The sequence below is a fragment of the Lycorma delicatula genome, chromosome 6, assembly GCF_047948215.1.
Source record: "Lycorma delicatula isolate Av1 chromosome 6, ASM4794821v1, whole genome shotgun sequence".
Classification (NCBI taxonomy): Eukaryota; Metazoa; Arthropoda; class Insecta; order Hemiptera; family Fulgoridae; genus Lycorma; species Lycorma delicatula.
In genome coordinates, this window is record NC_134460.1 from 119224497 (window position 1) to 119251639 (window position 27143).

Here is a 27143-nt window from a genome sequence, read left to right on the forward strand (position 1 = left end):
ATATCTTCCCATTTTACATCCACCAAACCCCAAAACCACCATTACTTCAAAAGTTTATACATTTATGTATATATAAACTTGTAGACACGATAACTGCCGTAACTTTACGCCAATCACTTTCAAATTGATATATAAAATATAACAACCTAAAATCTCGGTTGAATTTGTTAATGGGCAAAATGGAATCATGGAGTGGAAATGGGGGAGAGCTTTTTCGAAAAAACAAAATATTGCTATAATTTTCATATTAAGTATGGAATTTGTTTAAAGTTCTTACTATTCTTTGGATAATGGCTTAAAACTTATCTAAGTAAATTTTTTTGATATCGCCAACCATTGGCCCAAGGGGTAGAAAAATGGGGTTTCAAAGACAAAATAAAGTCATACCTCTCTTAATAGGCACAGTATCGAATTGGTGTAAAGTAGTCATTAGTTTTCTAAACATCACCTAAACTTTTGTCTGAAATAATTTTGATATGACCAACCCTTACGGCAAGGGATGATCAAAATGTTACTGGAATTGTAAGAAGATGGAGCTTGTATGCTAAACATGTGAAACTTATTTCATATGCAACCATTGTCGTATTGAGTAAATTTGAAGTTTTTCTTAACTTTAATGTGGAAATATTTTTTTATTCTCTTCTTAACACTAGTGAAATCTACCTTTCTGCCTTCTGGTGAGCTGAAAGGAATTTTTTTATTTGTTGTAGCATTTGAATGTAATCATACATTATGTAAATTGCCAGTCTGCTGTTTCATTCAGTTTATTTTATACCAATATCTTCATGTATATTAAATTATTAGTTAGTATGATATGAGAGAAGAGATGTCTACTTGTGCTAGACAAAAGAGTGCAAACTTGTGTCACTGTCAGTGATTACATTGAACATTTCCAATTAAATGCATTTATAAATGAGCAACCGAACTTAATATATAGGTAGTCAACAATGCATTATCATGCTAAAAATGACTTAAATATGAAACCATTTCAGCCAATCTTTGTGAATGAATTCTCTAATGGAACCATGGAATAGTAATATGATGTGCTTTATTAACACGATTTCTAAATATAGTCCATACACAAAAATTTGTTTTCTGAATGAATGCAATTTATCACAACTAATGAGCTAGGAATTCGGTTTCTAAATTAATGAGAATCCTCAAAAGGAATATACTAAACATCCTTATATGGAGAGAAATGACATTGTAATACTTCTTTGGACCATATTTTTTTAAAGAGCACATGAAGAATAGTTATTATTTGAAATTGTTGGAAAGATTGTTATATCTCAACTTAAAGAGAAATTTATCATGGAATGTGTCTATATACAGCAAGAAGAAGTGTGCAATTTTCTGATTGAACAAATTCCAGACCGCTTGATCGTCCATGGTTCATAGCATCTCCAGCCCCATTGTAGAGGTCACCTCTGCAATGACAGGTCTTGGTTAATCCAAGACCTGTCTGTGTTGATACACAGCAAATGAAGAATTGCTTATCAGTGTGCCTTTCAAACAACTCCAGAGCTGCTTTACAACATGTCCAAGAGATATGGTGATGCATACACATAGACCTACTGAAAAAATAATCAAAGTAGAAATATGTATAAGTGTTCAAACTAAGTCTAGATCATATATTTGCCTAGAAGTTCATGAACACTGTAAATTACCTCCACTCTCCTAAAAAAGTAAATTATATTTTACATGTATCAGAGTTCATTTTTTCTTTTTTGTAGAATAATCTACAGAGAAGTAAAAGAAAGTGGAGAGCCAAGAAGTCAAGATGGAGGTGAGACTACACCGGTTGTGACTCTCTTTTCTAGAGGACATTCAGCCAGCACTTGTAGCGGAGGTAGTGTTCTTTCTCCTGCCACTCCCACTCCTCTCCCTTCATTGTCATGTACAGTAGAGGATGTATTACAATTGTTAAGGCATTTATTTGTCATAACCACCAGCATTCAACCCGAAGAACTTAATTATGGTATGTAATATTTTAATTTTGTTATTAATTTATAATTATTGATTTAATAATTTAATTATAATAAAGTAATTCTTAAGTAATATTTTTATATCTTAAACAGTAATGGCTTCTTATAAATCATGTTCTATATCCTTCTATAGCCGCACATTTTTAAAATTGTTGTTTCTGGTTATCCTATTCTCTTTTTTTGGATTATTGCTCTGCTCTCTAATTCTTCATTGCTTTATTGCTCCTTTGTACAAGTTAAACACAAAAGTAATATAGTATAGAATGACTCTTCTTTTTTCATAAATTTCTTAAGCTTTATGGTTCTTCTAGTTAAGACTGAAAATAATTCTTCCCTCTCAATTCTTCAAACCTGTTTTCCCTAAAAATTAGAATATTTTATTCTACTTCACTAGACTGTATGAAATGTTTCTCAAGATTCCGTGTTGTTAGTTTTATTCTTCTCCCTCCCTTCTAGATTTATTCACTTACCAAAATACTCTCTTGTACCTGTGTTTTTTTTTTTAACCAAACGGTCTTCATCTAGTACATCCTCCTCCATCTCTAGCCATTGTGTAACTTTTTTCAATGCTTGAGATGTTGAACTAATAGGATGTTGGTCACATTGATTTGCTCCTCCAACTTTTAATATCATTAGCCATTAAGACTTTTATGAAAAGCTGGCAGAGCCTCTCCAGTTTTTAAATTATATGTACTAAGTGTAGCCTACAGTGGTCTTTTTTCTGTAACAATGTAATAATTCTGTTAGTTAATCATATCTCTACATATACTCTCCAGCTTATATTTAAATTTTTCACACCTCTGTTAAAATGTGCTCTCAGAATACTTCTTTCTGAGCTCAATTTTTTTTTTTCTAAAAACCCCATACTTTTCCCCAAAACTCCAACCAACCTTTATCAACCCTAGAAGCTACCTGTTGTCTATGAGCTCTTTCTTCTTTCCCTGAACTCCAGTTTTCTGTGTGCATACATTTTATCTTACATTATGTTAGGGTTTTTATATAGATCTTTTGACTTCATTTTATAAATTTAGTAGTTTATTATGTTAAATGAGTATGATTAAATATCTTCATTGTTTATTTTTAAGAAAACGAATCAGAAGGTCAACTATCAACTGAAGAGTTCACCAGTAAGAAGATTACAAACAAATTGTTGCAACAGATTCAAGATCCGCTTGTGTTAAGTTCAGCCGCTTTACCAGCCTGGTGTGAAGAACTCAATCATTCTTGTCCATTCCTCTTTCCATTTGAAACTAGACATTTATATTTTAGTTGTACTGCATTTGGTGCATCCAGGTTAGTAATCATTTTATTTTTTATAACTGTTGATCTACAGCTTCTGATTAATTAATTTCTTACAGAGTTTGTCAACAAGTTATTGTCAGACATACATTTCCCCCTCATATATAGAAATTTATGTAATTTTTGAAGGGAGACTAGCTTGTTTCATATTATTTTGTATTGCTACTTTTCATTCAAAAATAGCAAATGTTTAACTGTTAGCTTTTAAAATTTACATGATGAAAGAAGAAACATTATAGATTAATCAGTCTGTTTCTAATCCTGACAGATAGATGGTAGCATACTTTTATCTCAATAATTTTGTATTTTGTTTGTTTCAAACTACATTTAGACAAACATTTTCAAGATTTAAAAAATAATTCAAATGTGAGAAGTATGATTGCATAATTAGTTTGCTTTCTCTGAGTAATTGACTTGTGATTAATACATATAATAGATATGTAAAATTAAAAAATAGAATAACTTATTTATTTTATAATAATAGTAATAAGAATTAATTGCTCTGACAACTAATAAATAACTTCAGATGATAAAATAAAATACTTGTTTTCTGTCCCATAGTTTTGAAAACAGAGATGATTATTATTCTTCAGTGGCGTCTCTAAAAACATAGGGCACGATCTGAGGTTGTTAAAGCTATTCACAAGATTGAAAGCTTATAGAAAACATGGCAGGAAATTGTTGAGAGAATGATGAAGATGGAATTGGAAATATAGATACAAGAGATAATCATGAAAGAGAATTCCTACCAACTGATGGTTCAAAAATTAGATTAAGGATAATTTTGAAGGGAAATTGCTAGAATTCTTTTAACACAAACTGAACGAAAGAAACAACATGATTAAGTGATTTCTTCAATGCTAGAACAGGAAGGAGAATGAAGAATTCACTAGTTAGTGATTATGAAGAGCAGATGATCAATAAGAATGGAACTTGTCTAGAAGAATGTAAATTTTTTTTGTTGAAAATATTAAATTGTCATTTCCAACACAGATATAAACGTTTATATGGTGCCAGCCAATTAGAAAATGGCAATTTATTATAATGTTGAAGAAAAAATTATTTTAATGAATATTGAAGACGTTAAGTGTACAGAAGCACAGAATGCAGAACTGATCCCTGTCTATATAAAATATGTACCTATCACGTAGGAGGATGAATAGGTAATGATAGAGAGAAATTAAGTAACTTAACGCAGAAGTATGCTTTACAGTCTATAAGCACAGAAATAAGTAAGTCTTCTCTGTAAATTAAGGCTCTCCTCTAAATTATCAAATAACTTAGTGGGTATGGTTGAGCAAGAATATGTTAAAAGATTCAATAATTAGTGTACCATCCAAATCTCTGGGGAAAGTGTGCACAGAACATGAAAAGATAAAAAAAGCACTGATTAAATGAAGAACTAGAATAATTGTTGGATAAAAAAAGAACCAGCACAATGTGTGAATAACCAGGGGAGTCTTTTAGTAGAAGAGCATAGCAACAAAAATGCAGAAAAGTGAAGAAAAAAGTACAAGAGCCAAAAATGATGAATAAGACAAAATTGTGCAAATAGTAGAACAGCACATAGGAAGATACCTAACAAAAGAGAACTAGGGTGGATCAATAAGTACCCATGTTAGGAATGAAAATGCAAGTTTTTCAGAAAAACCTTTTTTTTTATTTTTCAACATAATCTTTTAGGCGGATATATTTTTCCCAACGTCCCTGCCATTTTTTTAAACCCTCAAAAATATGATTTGTCAACCTCTTCAAAATAGGCGTCTTTCTTGATGACCTCTTCGTTTAAGCCGAATTTTTTTCCCACGAGCCACGTTTTCATGTTTGGGAACAGAATGAAGTCAGGTGAGTACAGTAGATGTGATAGCAATTCATGCAATTTAGCCGCAACAATTCCGGATGAGTGAGCTGATGCATTGTCATGATGAAACAGCACTTTTTTCTTTCCCAAGTGGCCATGACTTTTTCAATTTCTCGTTGAATCGGTTCAATAATTCACTGTAGTTCTGCCCCATGATTGTGCTTTCTTTTTGCAGAAAGTCTATGAGGATTATTCCCTTCGCATCCCAAAAAATCATAGCCATGACTTTTCCGACTAATGGGATCGTCTTTGCCTTCTTTGGAACAAATTTACCTGAAAAACCTATTGTTTTGATTGTCATTTGGTTTCTGGAGTATAGTAATGGATCCAGGTTTCAGTTGCAGTTACAACTCAACATAAAAACTGTGGATTTTGCTTAAAGAGGTCTAAACACTGTTTTGAAGTTGGCAATCATATCCGCTTGTTGTCCGAAGTGAGCACTCACAGAACCCATCAGGCTGAGTGCTTTCTCATTCTTAACTTATCATGTAAAATGTTTATTGCTATTCCATGCAACACTACAGCCTCTGCTACTTCGCACACTTTCATTCAGCGATCAGCAAGAATCACATCATGAACCTTTTTAATGATTTTCTCAGTAACCACATCTGCTGGGCTACCTGGGTGCTCTGCATCAAGAACAGATGGACAGCCACGTTTAAATTCATTAAACCAGTATCTCACAGTTGTCATAGATGGTGAAGAGTCCCTATAAACAGATTCCAACTTCGCTTTTATTTCTCACACCTTCCATCCAAAAATAAAAAGTGAATTATGGATCGATATTGTTCTTTTTCCATTGTATCAAAAACGCCATAAATGTTTAATACAAATGACTGTCAAATAAAAACTAACCTATGAATCAGTCTGAAATTTTGTATGGCGTCATTTGATAGATGGTAGTATACTGTAGTAATGCCAACTTTCCTCAGCAACAACACCTGTCTTCAAACACAGGTACTTACTGATCCACCCTTGTATTAAGCATGTAAATTCAAGAACATAAAATTTTGATTTATATATTAATAGAGATATCTTTTAAAGCATAATGATGAATCGCCTAAAGATTAGAGGATTTGGTTACTTGAAACCCATTCTAAAAAAATAACTCCAAGAAATGATTGAATGTTGGCTACGGTGGGATGATGACTTTACATTTGATAATAAAGAAAGTAATATAACAGGAAATAATGATAGGAGAAGAACAGAGTGCATTTACTTCAGGACAGTCTTATACAGACTGTATGTTCCCTTTGAAACAAATTACTTTTATTGTAAAATGGAAAATAAGACTGGAAATATCTGATTTTCATAGTTTTAAAAATCGTATGATACAGCAGCAATATAAAAGTATTCTCAGTTGTAGACAACACAAATATCAAGAGGAATTGTCTATACCCAGTGACACAGATGTAAAAGGACCAGAGAATATAATCAAAATCTTCAATAAATTATATACACGATTTGCAACCAATAAGATCTATATCAGGGGTGTGTGTTGCTTATCACTAACCTTGTTTAAAATATATTTGGAGAGAAATACTACTGTAGAAATCTACTGCAAGATCAGAAGAATAAATGTATATTTATAGGAATCCAGTAGATTATAACTGTATACATTTCTTACTGGTTGTTGACGACCAGGTAATACTTGTGTAGGATATGAACATGACATTGAATAATTGATGACAAAATTTCTAGTTATGTTGAATAAACAAAATGAAAATAAATTGCATGAAGGCAAAACATATAGTGAAAACAGAGGTGAAGGATCTGAAAATATATAAATAAGTTCATGTAATTCAGTTTTGTAATGAATATAAATTCTTTGGATTGTAATATCTGCAAGGGAAAATAAAAAAAATCACACAGAATTGGACAGGCCAGATAGACTACTCAATGATTAAATTGTTTATTATTGTAATCAGTATAGTATCAGAAATAGGATCAAGGTACGAATATATCAAGGTCTGGTACAAAGCATTTTTAAAAAATCAGTGTTTTATTGTTTGATGAACATTTTTTTTTTTTAATTATTTGTAAAATAAACTACACAATTTATCCTTTACATTATATAGTGTATATGTAAACACATATTGTTAGTTTATTTAAAAATTTACTATTGGTTTATGAAAATTCTCTGACTTCGTAACACAATAAAAGTCAATAAGCTGAGAGTATAGTTGAATTTTAGAAAACAACTTTTAAAAAGTAAAGAAATACAGTTCATAACAAAATTAAGTTATTAAATCTTTATAATTATATATTAAAAATTAAAAAAAATATTATTGAATATTACCTTTTATTCTTGTGCAGAATTTTTGGTATATAAATTTTGGTTTTATTAAACTAGCTGTATATTGTAACAGTGTATTTTATTTTGATAATTGTGTTATATTTAGATTTTCTTCAAACAAATATAAATAATATAATAAAAATTTAACTACATTCATCATTCTGATAAGCAGGTATAATAAATTGTTCTTGTAATAATTGAGAGAAAAGGTGGTAAGCCACTTAAGTTAAATAATTTTTTTTTTCATACATAGATTAATCATCTTAATTGTACATTAATTTTTTAACAGATCTATTGTTTGGCTTCAAACTCAACGGGATGTAACATTAGAACGTCAGAGAGCACCTGGATTATCACCTCGTCGTGATGATCCACATGAATTTAGGGTTGGACGATTAAAACATGAACGTGTAAAAGTACCTCGTGGTGAACAATTACTGTCTTGGGCGATACAAGTTATGAAAGTTCATGCTGATAGGAAGAGTATACTGGAGGTATAGTTCATAATCATTAATATAAGTATTTTCATCCAACTATATTAACTAAAAACCATTAGCAATGTGACTTCTGCAACAGATAAACTGATATTGACATAACTTAGTCATACTGATTATTTGTAATATTTAGTAATTTTACAAGTCTATTTCTAATTATATGTTGGTAAAAAATTTTTAATATACAGGGTGTTTCTAAAATGGCTGGCTATACTTTTTCAGATTGTACTTTAAAACTAATCAAAAAATATCTTTAGGAAAAGTGACAATTTCTCTTTCATCTCCTCCCCCTGTCCACCATTTTGTTATTTTTATATAAAAGTTTATATCTCAAATATACAAATGAGATTAATATTTGGTAAGCAACTAGCAAAAATCAGGTCTTAAGTACCTTTGCAAATTACAAAATGGCTGCCATATTTATTTTTCAATCTGTTATATCTTTATAAATGTTAGTTTTATCAAAATTTATGTTTTTGGTAAAATATTAAGCCTTTTATTTTGAACAAAATGACATTTTATTTTTTTAAAGCTGTTAACAAATAGTCAAGTTGTGGGAGAAAATTGATGTTGTAATTTTGTATCATAATTATTATTATTGTGAATTATTATTGTGGGCTATTATTGTGAAAAAATTATTACTTAATTTGATACTAATTTACAATACTAGAATTAACAATAAATAAAAATAATTAATATTTAATCAAATTGAATGTAAAGTAGAGGACATGAAAACAAACACAAATTACATCAATTTTCTTATATATATATATATATATATATATATATTATTTCTCTACATATTTGCCATTCACTGCAATACATCTTTGATATCAGCTTACCAGCCTTATTATTCCATTACTGAAGAATTTTCCTGACTGTGATGTAAACCAGTTAATTACACTGTTTTGCAATTCCTCTTCATTTTCAGACTTCTGCAATGTAAGCCATTGTTTCAAATGTAGAAAACAGTAATAATTACTCAGTACATGATCTAGATTGTAAGGTAGATAGATATTTGAAGATTTCCCAATGAAGTAATCACAATTGTCTAATGGTTTTGTTTGCTATGTGAGGTCATTCGTTATCATGGAGAAACAAAATCCCATTGGTTAGCTTCCTGTCCGTTTTGTTTTGAATTGAACATTAAGTTTTGTAAGCGTTTCACAGTGCATATCAACATTAATAGTTCTTCCACATTCAAGAAATTCAATCAGCAATATCCCTTCAGCATCCCAAAAAACCATAGCTTTTTCATAAAACTTTTTGGGCTTCAGGGATGATGAATGCTGCCATCGCATTGATTATTGCTTTGTCTCAATATTTGATTAAGATATGCACATTTCATCACTGGTTATAACATGTTTCTTCTGTAAATCATCACCTTCATTTGCAGTACCCATCTCGAAAACAACTTTCCGTAACCCAGTTTTTCAGTTAAATTGCTGGTTGCGAAACAAAGTGAAATTCAATCAATAATTTAGAAACAGTAAGCCTTCTGTTTTCATGGGTTTTTGCATTCACATTTTCAATCGATATCATTCAAAAAGACAGAAATCATGCCCCAAAAATCAACACGATTAAAAGAAGTAAACATAAATGGCAATAAAATCAAGGTAGTTACCCAGTTTAAATACTTCTGAGAATAACAACAAATATCCCAAACAAAAAAACCTCAATCAAAATAAAAAGAAACAAACTAGCTAAAGCTCAGATATTAACCTGGTACAGTTACAATAAAAAATACCTATCAATAAATGCAAAAATAAGATACTACAACACAGTTATAAAACCAGAAGCCACTAATGCAGCAGAAATGCTATTCCACCCGATCAAACAGTCAAAGAACAGACAGCCTCCAGAAAATCGAAAGAATTGGAAGAACTTGCATCAATAAAATTACCAGAAAGACGGGTAATGGGGAGATTGTGCCCAACAAAGTTTTGTACAAAGAGTTAAAACCCATCTTTGATGCAATGCTTAAGAGGAGACAAGGATTCTTTGGACATATCATGAGGATGCAAGATTGAAGACTTCTGAATTGGCTAGTACAGTACAATCTCGACCCGAAAAACACCAAGACAAGCAGATGGAACAGAGAACTAAGAGAGGATCTGAAGGAAGTTATTGGTCTTACACCAGAACACACCACTGACGAGATAAAATTAAACAAGAAAATCAAAAACACCCACTTCACACTAACAAGAAAAAACTTGCAGCACAAACATTTTGAACACTAGAAAGAGCACAAAGATCGGAACATATGAAAAACTACTGGGAGGACCGCAAGGCCCAAACAGTTCCATCGAAGAGACTTGGATAATGGACTGATTAAAGTGATCCTATGCGATCATAAAAGATAAAAAAACACAGGCCACATAATGGATGAAAGACACATGTGCAAACATGGCACATGTGTGCACCTGTTGCAGATTCAATTAACCAGTTTCTACTTAAATGTATTCACAATTAAACAGGTGAATTTAATATACTGTGGTCAACAATGTATGCTTATACTAAAAAATGCTTGAATATGAAACCATTCAACTTTTGTGAATAAATTATCAAATGGATAAATGGAATTTCATGTTGCTATCTGCCATGCTATTAACGTGATTTCCATACGTAGTGCTTACAAGAATCTTGTTTTCTGATGAATGTACAATTTGTTACAGTTCACAAACCAGAAATGTGATTTTCTGGGCCAAAGAAAATCCTCATTATGTGTTCAAGTAGAAAGGAACTCACCATACGTCATGATATGGACCATATGACATCACAGTACTTGTTCAGACATATTTTTTTGAAGAATACATGAATGATTATTCTTATTTGCAAATGTTTAAAAGATGGTTAATACTTCAAGAGAACAGTATCATGGAGCATGTTGGGATACAGCTAGATGGCCTCCAGCTCAATTTGTGAACTAAGTGAACAATTGCAGATTTTTTATATGATCCTGTACTTAGCCTGTTTATAGAGCATTAAAATATATGTCTTTAGGTCATCAGTGTAAACAGCAAGTGCAAAGATATGTTAGATCAAACATTTTCAAATCCTTTTTTGCTTGCTCTCCCTTAAGTTGATAATATTATGTACCCTCTAGTCAGAGAAGTCAATAAATTATTTTAGTAGCCTTCTGTAATCTATAGACTAATATTTAACATGTTTGTTTATTTTTAGTGTTTGAGTATGTTTATTTCTTTATATTGTAGGTCGAATTTCAAGGTGAAGAAGGAACTGGTTTGGGACCTACACTTGAATTTTATGCTCTAGTTGCTGCTGAATTACAACGACGTGACCTAGGTAACTTATAACAAAACTTTAGTATTAATACTATTTTTTTTACATTTTTAAATTTTATTTTCGTACCTTTGAAAATGCATGATGGCTGTCATCTGCTTTCAAGATGTTATTAACTCCATTATGTATTATAAATTTACTTCAGATAATATATTTGAAATTTATAAAACAAATTGACATTTATAAATTAACTAAACTGGCAGATTAATAAGTGCAGTGATTGGCATACTAACTTCTAAATCAGCCAGTCTTAGAATGAAGACCAAGAAGGAAACTTCTCAGCACAGAATATTAGCATTTTTATTTGCCATTAATTCACTCATACATCTTATCTTTGTTGTTGAAGTTTGTGTATAATAGCATTGAAAAATTTCAGAATTCAGCAAATTTTGTTTAATGTATTACTTTTTTTTTACTTAACCTAACCTTTACATTTACTTAACTTCACTTTTTATATATTAACTAACCTAATCTTTTCTTTCTCTGCATCCTGATTTTTTATTACACAGCCTATATCTTAGCTTAAATCCTATAACTGTAAAAGCATGTATTACATTAAGGATTAAATAAATAGATTCCTTCTTGCAGTTTATGAAGTGGTATTTATACCATAAATATATGAATATAATAATGTATGTTCAGCATATGAAGTCAAAAATACTTTCACTATATACACCCTGAAGTGTATGGGACTTCAATCTGTATATTCTGTCTTATTATTTCAAATATATTGCAATATAATTAATACAGAAGAGTCTCAATAATTTGAGTTTGCTTGGACCAGAATCAGTTTTGAGTATCAAAAACTCTGGTTTCTGCAGAAAATAAAAATTACACACAATTGTTAAAAAAGATGTACTGTAACAAACAACTAAATTAAATGTCAAAATAGTTTTAATATTTGCTTTAGTTAGATTGTTGAAGAATACTTCTTAAAATTAATGTTTTTACCTTTTTTGTGAAAAATTTATTTAGTACATTTTGCTTTTGAAATTATATTGAATTTCCACCACTATCATCTTTTCTTGCCAGGATTTAACCAGAAGAATAAACTATTTTGCACAGCACAGCATATTCTTTAAAAATCTTACACCGCTACTGAGATGTATTCTCTCGGAGATATGTTCCTCTTCATCACTTCCATTTTTTTTTTTTTTTTTTTTTTGTTCAGGATGTCTACAATAAATGTATTATGTCAATTCAAGCTTTCATCTCTAGCCACTTTTTTATTGATACTAATTTCTGTATAATTTTCACATTTTAGAAGATGGCTAATTTCTGAGATGACATTTGATTTTCATTTCATCAAATGTGTGAAAGTAAAGGAATATAGCAAAATTTTATTCCACAATGTTAGTAATTACTGCAAACTTAATTAATTACTGTTAACTTATCTACAAACACTAATTTATTTAATCTCACTTCACAATATAGTAAAACACCCCTTTGCTGAGTTTATTTTTTGTCATAATCCTTCAATTCTTTTTCCATTACTTTTATAAGAAACTGCTGCAACAGTTGACATATATATTTCTATTGCATATTCTCTTAAACCTCCTTGCCCATAGTTTTGTTAGACTTACGATGTCTGGTGCAAGGAATAGCATAAACAACACAATTCCAGCTATAAGAGCAGTTTTACAATTTAAAAAGCAGAAATTAATTATCTTTTGGTTTTGATGAATTGCATTGCAAATGGCTCAGGGCTTAGCTAACTTGCTGATAACAAGAAATTTTATTTTGTGTTTTTCCAATGCATTTGTTGTACCGATAGAGCAAATCATCAGTCTTTCTTTGCATCTTTTGTGACAACTGCTACAATTTCTCTATGTTAAGCGTATGTTGCTTCTCTATTTTTCTGTAAGAAGAATTGCATTATAAAGTTTTAAAGGTCATTTATTTCTTCCAGTTTAATAGCTTATTATTTTATTATCTACAGTATACCTTTTCTCATTGCATTGCACCTTTTCACAGCTACATGAACAGGATGACTTAATTTATGTTAATTGCATATAGCTGTAATTTTAAGTTAATCATTGTTTTTGATATTTCATTATCCTCATCTCAACTAAATCATCATGACACATTAAAAAATTGCCGCCTGTTTGTAAACATGATTAGAAAGAAATTCAGAAAAATATCTTTTTTGTATCTCAGTTCTATGAAGTGCTAAAATTTTGATTTTGGCAATTTCACATGTTATATGTATGTTGTTAATATTAGCTTCCTTATATTTCATTTTTAATTTGCTGATTTTTAACCCATATGTTTATAGATGTTTTGTAGAGTTTTTTTTTCTCTAAGTCGTTTATTTGTTATAAATTTCTACAGGTATGTGGCTGTGTGATGATGATGACGATGATGATGGTGATACGGTCGAGACAACTGGTCTCGATCTTGGTGAGGGTATGAAGCCACCAGGCTATTATGTACGACGGCTGAGCGGCCTCTTCCCAGCGCCCCTGCCCCAGGATTCATCAGCATGTGATCGAGCCGTGTCTCACTTTTGGTTCCTTGGTGTTTTCCTTGCTAAAGTTTTACAAGATAACAGATTGGTTGACCTTCCATTGTCACAACCTTTTCTTAAATTAATTTGTCAAGGAGATATACAAAATAATATTAATGAAAGGTCAGTTTTAGTATGTACTTCTCCAACATTCTTTTGTAGATAAAATACAAAGATTAAAAAAAATTACTTAATTATTCTTATTAATTTCAACATTTATAAACAAAAAAAGCTTACATACCAAGTAGTGTATGTATGTATGAATTTGAAATATTAAGTAGATTAAAACTTAAGATAATTAAAAAACAAAAATTAATCATTAAAAATTGGAATTGTTGCAAATTTATTTTAAAAATATAATTAACTGCACTGATAAAAATGTAATTATATTGTCTTCATTACTTACCTCAATTAAATGAACATTCAGCTGTACTTTGGAAATTAACAGCTGGCAATAGACAGTGAAGAAATCTCTCCAAATAAACTTAAGCTTTGTTAATAAAGAAATATAACTATTAGTCTCTGTTGAAGCTGTAATTACCATATTGCAGTAGGCTCTAAAGAAGATATCTAATAAATTAAATCTACTTACAGCTATTAATCTTATTACTATCATCTATGCAATATAATGATGACAGTGAACAAATTATACTCTACAGTCACAAGCTGAGAAGTGTTAAAAATAATAGTATTAGAAAATAATCAAATGTAAAATATTGAGATGTAGCCCAACTTGTTCATTTATTTATCTGGGAAGAAATCTTCAAACTTTTGATTATTTTCATCATAGCAGACCAGTGGAACTTTTGACTGGCACTTTGCAAAATAGTATTAATGATCTTATTTACTAGAACATGCATAAAAGTTTGAGAAACTACTAAATTTGTATTGTATCAGTATCGTCCCATTATCAATAATAAGCTGAATTTCTGTAAAACATTCTAGGTGGATTTCAAGACGATTAACTCAAAATCACAAGACACCAGAATTCACATTATACAGAATTTTAAACTACAGTTTTTAATGGAATGTAATGCATGCTATTTAACTTGTGATAAAACTTGGATTATTTGTTTTGATCTAGAATTCAAACATCGAAGTTCAGAATGAAACATCAGAGTTCACCCATCGGGAAAAAGTTCAAAACCTATGTGTCAACTGGTTAGGTACTAAACTTGTTTTAGGAATGTAAAGCCCAATTTACTGTAATTATTTAATTAACAACATATAGTCAACAGCGAATACAATTGTAGTAAACTGAAAATAAAGTGAAACCTGCAATAAAGAGGAAATGTCTTTGTCTCGCCCAAAGGATGTAATTTTTCTGCATGATGTATCAAACTGCTCAAAAGACACAGAAATTATGACTTTTGTGTGAGAACAAAGATATTTCCTCCTTATTGCAGGTTTCACTTTTTTTCTAGTAAGTTTGGCAACAATGGGAAGGTCGAGACTGGTAGAATTGTTGAAACCCCAAAGTGAACAATTTTTTAGTAATGAATAAGAAAGTTCATAGAAAGATGGGACAAGTGTCTAAATGTAGCCAGGAACTACATTGAAAATTAGCATTATTTTCATTGTCATTAAATAAATAATTTTTTTTCAGAAATTCTTGTACAGCTTCAATCTTAGATCAACTGTCATTTTTACTTTTATGACCTTTCTTTTATGCACTTAATCACATAATCATCTTCAGGAAATGGGAAAGTCATTTCATGTAGTTGTTTATTTACAGAATCAGAATTTTCCAAAATGCAGTAAAAAAAGTGGCATGTATTGTGATAAAACTAAGAACTGTTGAAAATTATCTTTTTAATTCATTGCGTTGCTAATAATGCATAGCGTAACTAATTACCCTATGTTATATTTAATTTAGTTTTTATATTTTTATTCCAATTAAGCAATTGTTAATTTTCACGCACAAATTATACGAAATGCTGATGTTAAATTTCAAGTTTCATACTCTATATATAAAAAAAAATAAAAGTATGAAGTATGGAGAAAAATAAAGTATGAAGGCCTTTTATGTATTATACATATTGTATAATACTTATAGAATATTATAATACTTTTAGAATAATTAACTCAGCTTCAAATAATGGACAGGCAGAAGTAGGTTTCATAATGAACAAGAAGATAGGGAAGAGAATAGAGTATTTCAAAACGCATAGCGATACCGACAACGATTGTTAACGTCTATATGCCTACAAGCGCCCATGATGATGATGAGGTAGAGTGTGTATACAAACAGATTGATGAAGCAATTAAACACGTAAAAGGAGATGAAAATTTAATAATAGTTGTAGATTGGAATGCAAGCATTGGAAAAGGCAAGGAAGGAAATATAGTGGGTGAATACGGGCTGGGCAAAAGGAATGAAAGAGGGGACCGACTTATAGAGTTTTGCACGAAGTATAATTTAGTAATTGCCAACACCCAATTTAAAAATCATAATAGAAGAATATACACTTGGAAAAAGCCAGGCGATACTGCAAGGTATCAGATAGATTATATCACGGTTAAGCAAAGATTTAGAAATCATCTCGTTGACTGCAAAACTTACCCCGGAGCAGACATTGATAGCGGCCATGATTTGGTGATAATGAAATGTAGATTGGGGTTTAAAAGCCTGAAGAAAAGGTGTCAGATGAATCAGTGGAATTTAGAGAAGCTTGAGGAAGAGGAGGTAAAGAAGATTTTTGAGGAGGACATCGCAAGTGGTATGAGTAAAAAAGATAAGGTAGAAAATGTAGAAGAAGAATGGGAGAATGTTAAAAAGGAAATTCTTAAATCAGCAGAAACAAACTTAGGCGGAATAAAGAGAACTGGCAGAAAACCTTGGGTTTCAGACGATATATAGCAGCTGATGGATGAACGTAGAAAATATAAGAATGCTAGTGATGAAGAAAGTAAAAGGAACTATCGGCAATTAAGAAATGGTATAAACAGGAAGCGCAAACTGGCGAAAGAAGAGTGGATTAAAGAAAAGTGTTCAGAAGTGGAAAGAGAAGTGAACATTGGTAAAATAGACGGAGCATACAGGAAAGTTAAGGAAAATTTTCGGGTACATAAATTAAAATCTAATAATGTGTTAAACAAAGATGGTACACCAATATATAATACGAAAGGTAAAGTTGATAGATGGGTGGAATATATTGAAGAGTTATACGGAGGAAATGAATTAGAAAATAGTGTTATAGAGGAAGTTGAGGAGGATGAAATGGGAGAAACAATACTGAGATCTGAATTTAAGAGAGCATTAAAAGATTTAAATGGCAGAAAGGCTCCTGGAATAGACGGAATACCTGTAGAATTATTGCGCAGTGCAGGTGAGGAAGCGATTGATAGATTATACAAACTGGTGTGTAATATTTATGAAAAAGGGGAATTTCCGTCAGACTTCAAAAAAAGTGTTATAGTCATGATACCAAAGAAAGCAGGGGCAGATAAATGTGAAGAATACAGAACAATTAGTTTAACTAGTCATGAATCAAAAATCTTAACTAGAATTCTATACAGAAGAATTGAGAGAAGAGTGGAAGAAGTGTTAGGAGAAGACCAATTTGGTTTCAGGAAAAGTATAGGGACGAGGGAAGCAATTTTAGGCCTCATATTAATAGTAGAAGGAAGATTAAAGAAAAACAAACCAACATACTTTGCGTTTATAGACCTAGAAAAGGCATTCGATAACGTAGACTGGAATAAAATGTTCAGCATTTTAAAAAAATTAGGGTTCAAATACAGAGATAGAAGAACATAAGAAAGAAGCTGTAATAAGAAAGGGAGTCCGACAAGGATGTTCCCTATCTCCGTTACTTTTTAATCTTTACATGGAACTAGCAGTTAATGATGTTAAAGAACAATTTAGATTCGAAGTAACAGTACAAGGTGAAAAGATAAAGATGCTACGATTTGCTGATGATATAGTAATTCTAGCCGAGAGTAAAAAGGATTTAGAAGAAACAATGAACGGCATAGATGAAGTCCTACGCAAGAACTATCGCATGAAAATAAACAAAACAAAAGTAATGAAATGTAGTAGAAATAACAAAGATGGACCACTGAATGTGAAAATAGGAGGAGAAAAGATTATGGAGGTAGAAGAATTTTGTTATTTGGGAAGTAGAATTACTAAAGATGGACGAACCAGGAGCGATATAAAATGCTGAATAGCACAAGCTAAACGAGCCTTCAGTAAGAAATATAATTTGTTTACATCAAAAATTAATTTAAATGTCAGGAAAAGATTTTTGAAAGTGTATGTTTGGAGTGTCGCTTTATATGGAAGTGAAACTTGGACAATCGGAGTATCTGAGAAGAAAAGATTAAAAACTTTTGAAATGTGGTGCTATAGGAGAATGTTAAAAATCAGGTGGGTGGATAAAGTGACAAATGAAGAGGTATTGCGGCAAATAGATGAAGAAAGAAGCATTTGGAAAAATATAGTTTAAAGAAGAGACAGACTTATAGGCCACATACTAAGGCATCCTGGAATAGTCGCTTTGATATTGGAAGGACAGGTAGAAGGAAAAAATTGTGTAGGCAGGCCACGTTTGGAATATGTAAAACAAATTGTTAGGGATGTAGGATGTAGAGGGTATACTGAAATGAAACGACTAGCACTAGATAGGGAATCTTGGAGAGCTGCATCAAACCTGTCAAATGACTGAAGACAAAAAAAAACCTATTGTATTTGTTTATAAAAGAAAAAATAACCTCTGGGCCAGAAGAAATCAACACATGCATGATAGATAATGTCGTGCACTAATGTCAAACTTGAACATTTAATTTCACGCACTGTGCATCCAGTACACCAGGCCCCTATGTCTATTTAATACTGTCAAGAGGTCACATCTTCATCTTGTTTTAAATCTAATTAAAAACTTTTCATAAGTAAACTATTTTAATTAAATACAAATTATTCCTTACTATTTTTAGATTAGAAAACATCAGTTATCTTGGACATATAAAAGTTTATTTGTAATGTTATATGCTACATGTTTATTAAGATAATAATAAAATTTTCTGTAATTTAAAAAAAAAAAATCCAAATGACTTTATCAATGTATTTGCCAATTCTTGGTGATATCATTGTCACTAATAAAGTTAAAAATATGATGCATTTTTAACAGGTAAAATTATGTGCAGTAGACATTTGTAGATAGAGTAAATCTTATCCATCATTTTATTTGATTTTTCTATTTGTAAAATAGGATTGGTTTATTGCCAAGAAGTCGTAGTGGTGCAATCGATGATGACATGATGGTATCTTCATTGATATCTGAAGAATCAGAAAAAGAGCTAGAATTGGATCCACCAAAAATATATACTGAAGAAGTCAAGCCTTGGTAATGAAGTTTTTTTTAAGCATTTTATTACTTACTTAAATAAAATTTGTACAATGCCATCTTTCTTTCCCATAAAAAAGGATGGTGCATGGGTTTATTTGTAGTATGTGCTCACATTTTTACTTTAGCTGCTATTGGCACATAACAGACCAATGGTGGTGTGCTGGGTAGTTGCACATGAAGGATTCAGTCATTTGAATGATTTATACTTCTCAAATTATTCATTTGTTTGAATTATTTATACTTCTTGATACAAACAATTTATCTAAAATATTTGTGTTTTGAGGATAAGAAAGGAAATCATTGGGGTGAGAGCTGTGTTAAAAATGACCAACTCAAGAAACAGCTAATACTGTTCGGAATTTTGAAGCTTTTCATTGTAAACGTTTTTGTGGTTGGTTGTTATTACACTTAATTCATCAACATTATTTAGTTACAATTGGCAAAAAATATTTAACAAAATCATGTGTAATGATTAACATAAACCATGAAACACTTTTGCAGTAGGCCTGAGGCTTGCCTTTTTCCTAGTAATTATAATTCTTAGTAATTACAGTCAGAAAAGAAGAGAGAATTATTTGATTGTAGAAATGAATCAGTATAGATTGTAAAAAATCAATTCACACAATCACTTTTTTGTAAATATTTCAAAGTGGATATTTATTATAAGTATAATATAATAAATATTGATTACTTGCCAGAGTACACTACAGTTCTCAATTCTTTTATACTTGATTATGTATGTAAATAAGCAAAGTGCTTTATGAGCCGGTAGGTATTGGTTTATATAACATAAGAATTATTTGTCTGAAAAACTACAAAGATTTTTTACAAATCAAGTACTAATAATTGAAAAATCTGTCTTAATATTGGTAGCTTAAAGATGATTAACGTAAATGATAGATCTGAAGTGGAAAATGTAGAATTTGTTTTACCTTAAAATGACGATTATAATGTATGAAAACCTTATTAAAAGAAGAATAAAAATTCAAATTTAATAGAAGTATCACAATGCAAAATAAATATAAATAACAAAAATATTAATGTAGGTACCAAAAAAGAATTTCTAATGAAAATTTCAGCTGTAAATTTGAATTGGTTACTATGTATGTAATATGTAAAAAATATATAAAAAGTGTGCTATTATATATTTTTTTTTTTTAAGAAAACTAATTAATAAATTAAATATAGTTGTTTTATCTAATCATCAATCATGTTGTAGTTTGTTAGAGGCTTTAGGTTGTTTCTAATGTTTGTTATGTTAGTACCTAAGAAGTATTTGAATTCAGAAAAAATGTTATACCTAATTTTAATAACACACTTCCCAATCATCTAAAAGCAACAGGGATGGGATTTTCCCTTCCATCCTTGCAGTTTTGTAACTTGTAGTTTGCCATCTAGGCTGGAAAGCCCATAGACACCATAAGCCTCTTCCAGTCTCAAGGGCTCAGCTTTTTTTTACCAGCAATCCACCAAGAAATAGAACTTTAAACATTAAACTTTTGCAATATCATCATCCACTTAAGAGTTGAATGAATGTAAAGCTGAAAACTTAACTTCTTTCAAGCCAAAATGTCATTTAAGTTTATTAACTATTCAAACTAAGTTGAAAAAATTAAGTCTGGTTGAGAAGCATAATTAATTACACCATCTGAAGAATCACTCTTACTGGCAGAGAGAGAGCGAGACCTCTTGAGTAACTACTGTAGGCATCAATAGATTCATGACTTAATTACAAAGGCATAATGACCCTGAAGACCAATTTTTAGAGTTTAAAGCTTTAGAGCAAATGTATGTGTACTCATAATAGAAAAATCAGTTTTTATCCAAAATGAACTTGCTGGGCAAAGAATCTATGCTTAGTGCTACACTATTTCCTAAACTCCCTAGTAAACAGCTGATGTCAGATCAAAAATTTGTTCTGATAGCTAGATCTTTTTTTTTCCATAGTAGTGCTTCTTCTGTAAGGTACACCCAAATGAAAACTGATCAAATATCAAAATTGATTTATTCAAATGAAAAAATTGTATTAGAAGTACCATTGTCAAAATCACAATGCTATTTTTTTTACTTATTTTATACGATCTCAAACAACAAAATAACCACCAAACATAGTAACAGAACTTAAAAAACTAATACCAAAAGTTGACTTTTGCAGGATCCCACATCACCAGTTGATAGAAAATTCCTAAAATATAAAAAAGAAAAATATTTTAATGTTTAATGTTTTTATTTTATATAATATATTTTTTCTGCAGATGTTCATAATTTGTAATGAATGTGTTAATGTACAGCAGTTAATGAATGTGGATTGTTGTAAAAGGATATTGTGAAATTTTTGTCTCAATGAAAAGTTTTTACAGGACCTTAAGGATGAAACTATGTTACAGGTTCTATGGAATTCTGAGTGCCGAAGATTTGTCAGAAATTGATCCTGTGAGGGGCAAGTTTTTAAAGGAATTACGTGATTTAGCTACTAGAAAAGCTAAAATAGCACAAGACAACACTCTATCTCCTGAAACTAAATCTCATCAAATACAGAACCTATCTCTGGTGTCTTGTAGTGCAGGTCCTGTTGTCCGCCTCGAAGACCTTGCTATTACATTCTCTTACCTTCCGTCATCAAAGGTCTTTGCTTTCCCAGCTACTGATCTTATTCCTAATGGTTCTGATATCGAGGTAAATTAGATTTTTTTTAGTTGCACTAGTTATTTACTGATTTTTTTAACTCTTAATAAAATCATGCCTGTTATTTGGAGTAAAAAGTTGATTTGTAAGTAAAGATATCAGTATAACAGTACAGATAAATTATATAATTAGATAAATTAATTATTGCTATTTGAACAAAGAAGAAAACCCTATGTTTTTTAACAGTTTGGTACAATTATAATGAAAACCAGAATGAAATAAATATCGTGTTTATATTTATATTTACTGCTGTGATAAGGGATAATGAATTATGGTCATAACTGATAGATTTTATTCTACATGTTATTTAAATTTTCAATTGAACATGATCATCCGCAAGAGACATACATAGCTTACAAAGAGACTTAGAATGACCTGCTAGTGTTAATTGTTATACCAGGAAAATTTAATTAATAAACATTGAACTTTTATGAATTATTTTTATTTTCAATTGTTGAAAGCTACTTTCTTACAACAAAAATTATTTTATAAAAACACATTAAAATTAGTTCACTTGGAATTATTGCATTTTAAGCTCTTACTTCAGTCTGGCTTCTTAATCTTTCATTATTACTTTCACATCCATGTTTTATGTAACATTTCAAAAGCAAAATATAAAAACAACTGGAAGGTCAAAATATACTGTAATGAACACTTAACATGAAGTCACAGTTTCGGTTCAGTAAGCTTGATATTTTTTATAACACATGCATTCCAGTAACTGTGCACATCATGTTATGTATCTGTAACAGTTCCGAGTTTCACATGATTCAGAGTTTATTCTTAGTAAAGCAATAATATACTGAAAACTGCAAATGTAGCAAAAAAATATATATATATTTAGGTTAAACTTTTATAGTCCAGTTTTTATTTCCTCTGTATGTAAATGTTCATATATATATATATATATATATATATATATATTATAATATTCTTTCAGCCTCCGCAAAGCACAGAATTAGAGAAACACTCTTACCTTTAATCTTTTACTCCATCAAAGTGCTTTCAGGTCTAAGCCCATCCTTAGTAATATTTTTTTATAAACTCTTAAACTGTTTACATTTACACAATAAAATTATTAGCTTTTTACATTTTGTAAAAATTGTTTGTTTAAAATAAAATAACAATTTTAAAAGGTTTTTAAAAACAAAAAAATTAATTTAGAACAAATATTTGTTTAGTCAAGAATAAGAAAAAGAATCTCTTTTTTTATTCTTGACGAATAATTTCATTGTGTAAATGTAAGCAGTTTAAGAGTTTATAAAAAAAATCACTGAGGATGGGCTTAGGGCTGAAAGCACTTTGATGGAGTAAAAGATTAAAGGTAAGAGTGTTTCTCTAATTCTGTGCTTTGCAAAGTCTGACAGAATATTTTAAATTTTGTGTGTGTTTGTGTGTATGTATTTATTATATATATATTCTACAAAATTTAATTTTACCAGAAGTTAAAACTAACTTAAAAAAATTCATGAAAGATTTATGTAATCCAAATTAATATACTTGACCTATGGTATTTCATATTTATTAACAGGTGGAAAGTACAAGCTTGCAGAATACTGTTGAATCAGTGGCTATTCTGATATCATATTTCATGATAATCCTTAATATTTTAAATGAAAGCATTTCTTCTGGTTAAACATTAAAAAGTAAATTGGCGCCCAAACGAGCAACTCTTGAATAGAGTATCTCAGGAACAAGAAAAGATTGGAAGTTTTATTATTGAATTTTCTCTTCTAAAACCAAATTATAAAAAAATATATTAAAAATAAAATAAGATTGATAAATTGTTATCACATATCCCTTTTTATTAATTATGTTAGATCTACTGCTCAGATGTACATATTATAGTAAATGAGCAGTACTGCTTTAAAAAAATAAAGATGTAAGAGAAAGCATTAGTATTTTTTAAGGAAAGAGAGTGAAGATACAAAGGGTGGCTGAAATGTGTAATGCATAGTCTTGCATAACTCCAAATGAAACAAATGTGGCATAAAATTTATTTTCTCTGCTACAAAAAAAATTTAAGTTATTTTTCCTCATAGTCACTACAGATCTCTTCCAAAAGTAAACCAGAAAGAAAACCACAAAACCAGAAAAGTAAACCACAATTCACCAAATCTGTTGAGTATGTAGAGTATGGAGTTGGTCCAAATTTCAACTTTACAAGAGCCTCAGCAGTTGTATGCGAAGTGTATGACAAGCATTCTTGGTTCTTTGCATTGTCAAACAACACACATATGTAAGGTGTTTTAACCTCTTTACACATCACAAAGAATTTACATAGAGTTTCCAGGTAGTCGGTCATGTACATAGGTTTGGAATCCCAGAACACTGACAAGAGAACTGATTTTTTTAAACCATAGTGCTGATATTCCATGTTTGCTGTTTTTCTTCTAGGTCATGATTGTGCACTCAAGTTTTGTCTCTTTTTACAGTATCGAAAAGCAAGACATTTCCACTGTCATGATTACATTTCAGAAGCTGTTCACAACCTTTCTTCCTTTTTGTTTGTTTTTTCTGCGAGTTTGTGTGGCACTCACCATGAACAGATTTTATGATAGCCAGTCTTGCAATAATTCTTCCTACTCATTCTTTCAATATGCCTATGTGGGTAGCAGTATGTTATGTGATGTGAAAATCATTTTGAATCAATTCATCCACCTCTGTTTGGTGCTTTTGATGTGCAAAATTTAATTGTCCACCTATTCACAGCACTGATCAACAGTTTCCTCACAATAAGCAGCATTTAAATGATATTTAACATCCTTAATATGTCTCTCACAAGGTATTCAGATTTCATCATTTTGATGTACAACCAGATACTGCAAGGTCATATAAATTGTATAATTGAGTGTATCAAAAGTTCTTCAGCACTGTTTTATGTCAATGATTTGAAGATGAGGAGAGAACCAGATGATTGTATGAGTGCATTACAATAGTTGAATGAGTAGAAAGAGAAGTTTGATTCTTATTTTTCATAATTTTTTTATAATGATGAATACAAACCATTTTTGAAAATTTAGTTGTAAAGTACAAAATGGAAGTAAATGAATTAATGGCCATTTTAATTCACTTAAAATGATAAATTATTTTAGAATTAATCTTCTTTTCTTGGCTTTATTATTAAATTGTGTAGGCCAGCCATTCTGAAACATACTAAAATGGCATTCTAAATTTACATAAGTATTATGCTAGTTCTAAACTAAATTATGCTTTTGTTTGGACATTATGTTTGTTTCACACTAGTATATGATTGAAGCGATGTAGGAAAGGTTTCTCTAATACCTGTTTTTTAAATTGTGTAATATATATTCTTTTAAAATTTCTTATAGTTATTTGTTACAGTTATTTGAAATATACAGATGATGAATGAAGAGAGAGAAAGAAAGCTTCATTAATTTTTTCATGCTAGTTTGCCCAGAGCAAGATTTAGAGACCAGCATTTCTAGGAGGAGTCAATATTTATGTACCTGTACATTTAGTAGATCTCTGTTAATTTTTTACAGCCATAAAGTCAGAAGAAATTATGGTTTCAATTTTCCATTAAATGCTATGATGCAACTATTTAGCAACCTAAGTGCTGATTGCATACAATATTAATATCGTTTTTTAATTGTTTTCTTAACCCTTTCATTTTGGTTTTGTTTAGATTTATTGTTTATGTTTTAAATATAAGCTATTTAACAACGTAGATGCTGTTTGCGTTACCTTTTTTTTATATTGTCCACAACTGAAGGTAATGAAATACACATTTGTATATATAATATAGTATGTAGTCTCATTGGGCTCAAATGAGCTTGTTATGGTCAATTGAAATACATAAAATAAAGTACACTCACAAACTTATTATATAAAAAATATAACTTAATATTTTTGTAATAAAGAATGTACTCTTTTTTTCTACACTACATACTCAGTAGGAGCATTCATTTGCAGTATAGAAAAATTTTCCTATAGAATAAAAATTATCTTTAAGAGAGAGAAGTATATACTCCATAATGCAATTTTAATACAGGTTTTTTTTAGACGTATTTGATTTGTTCATTAAGTAATTATAAATATTTATTTTTCATTTACGATTATATTTTTTATTGCTATATTGCAACCTCCTTTTAACGAAAAAATGAAAATAATTATTTGTTATTTTAATTACGTAAGGTTTCATAGTTTAAGAATACTTAGATTAACTCACTATAAATATATATTTATATATATGATCTTTTGTTATTTGAGTTTAATTCTTACCAGTAGAATAAAATTAAATTAGAAGTAAATATAACTTTTTTTTCAGTTGGGTTATTCAATTATCAACATATATTTTAAAAAATTATAAATAATTATACATATATTTAGTTACATATCTCAATGAAATCTTTTAAATATTTTAAGAAAAAAATTAATTATTCTGAGGCATTTTATTTATCCATATTTTTATTTTAAGGTTTTTATCTGAAAGTCTTGTTTTTCTACTCCCTATTAAAAAGTTTTAAACAGGTTTACATCAGGCATGATATGATTTTTATTTGTGATGTCAATGAGATTATTTCTTGTTTTGCAGGTAAGTCTAGATAATGTAGAAGAATATATTGAAGGCACTACACGCTTCTGCTTGGAGAAAGGTATTGCTCGACAAATGGAGGCATTCCGTGCAGGGTTCTGTCGTGTTTTCCCTCTCAGCAAATTAAGAGCATTTACACCAACAGAAGTCCGAGTGATGTTGTGTGGTGATCAAAATCCTCATTGGACCAGAGAAGATCTATTAAATTATACTGAACCAAAACTCGGATATACAAGAGATAGGTAAATGATATTACAGTTGTATACATATTTATAATTATTCATTATTCATAATTATTTCAATGATGCAGATCAAGTATATAACCAATTTAATCATTTATGTGATGTTTTAATTATCACTATTTGGACTCTGTTAATCAATATCTAAAAACATATGTATTTTATATTTCTAAATTATAAGGTATAATAATTCTAGATTCAAAAACTATTGTGAATAGGGACATTAAACAGTCTTACTTTATTAAAAAATTTAGCATTTAAAAACTTGCTTAATACATATTGTAGAAAAAAAGTTGTATAAGATTTTCATCTGAAAGGGGTGCCGGCACCCCTTTCAGATGAAAATCCACTGGTGGATGAGAATTTTTAAGAGTATAAATATGATTTTATGAACAGTGAAGCTCAGTATTCCAGTTTCTTGTGTTCTTTATTTTAATATTTTTAATGTATAAAATGTTAATTTTTCGTATAAATTGATTTCTGTACCTTCATTTAAATAATAAATAACTACACATCCACCTAATAAATATCTTAATCTAGCAGTAATTTTTAAGATTTTTTTATAA

The 27143-nt window shown here is 30.0% G+C and overlaps 1 protein-coding gene across 14 annotated transcripts in view; it reads left to right on the forward strand.

Moving 5' to 3' along the window:
- Positions 1-27143, forward strand: part of Ufd4 (ubiquitin fusion-degradation 4-like) — a 280366-nt gene that overhangs the window by 247004 nt on the left and 6219 nt on the right. For all 14 annotated transcript variants that reach the window (XM_075368433.1, XM_075368435.1, XM_075368434.1 and 11 more), the window contains 8 exons: positions 1734-1978; positions 3071-3278; positions 7731-7935; positions 11151-11241; positions 13570-13867; positions 18958-19092; positions 21483-21771; positions 26339-26580. In XM_075368433.1, coding sequence (XP_075224548.1) covers positions 1734-1978; positions 3071-3278; positions 7731-7935; positions 11151-11241; positions 13570-13867; positions 18958-19092; positions 21483-21771; positions 26339-26580 — 1713 coding nt within the window. The remainder of the gene's footprint in view (positions 1-1733; positions 1979-3070; positions 3279-7730; positions 7936-11150; positions 11242-13569; positions 13868-18957; positions 19093-21482; positions 21772-26338; positions 26581-27143) is intronic.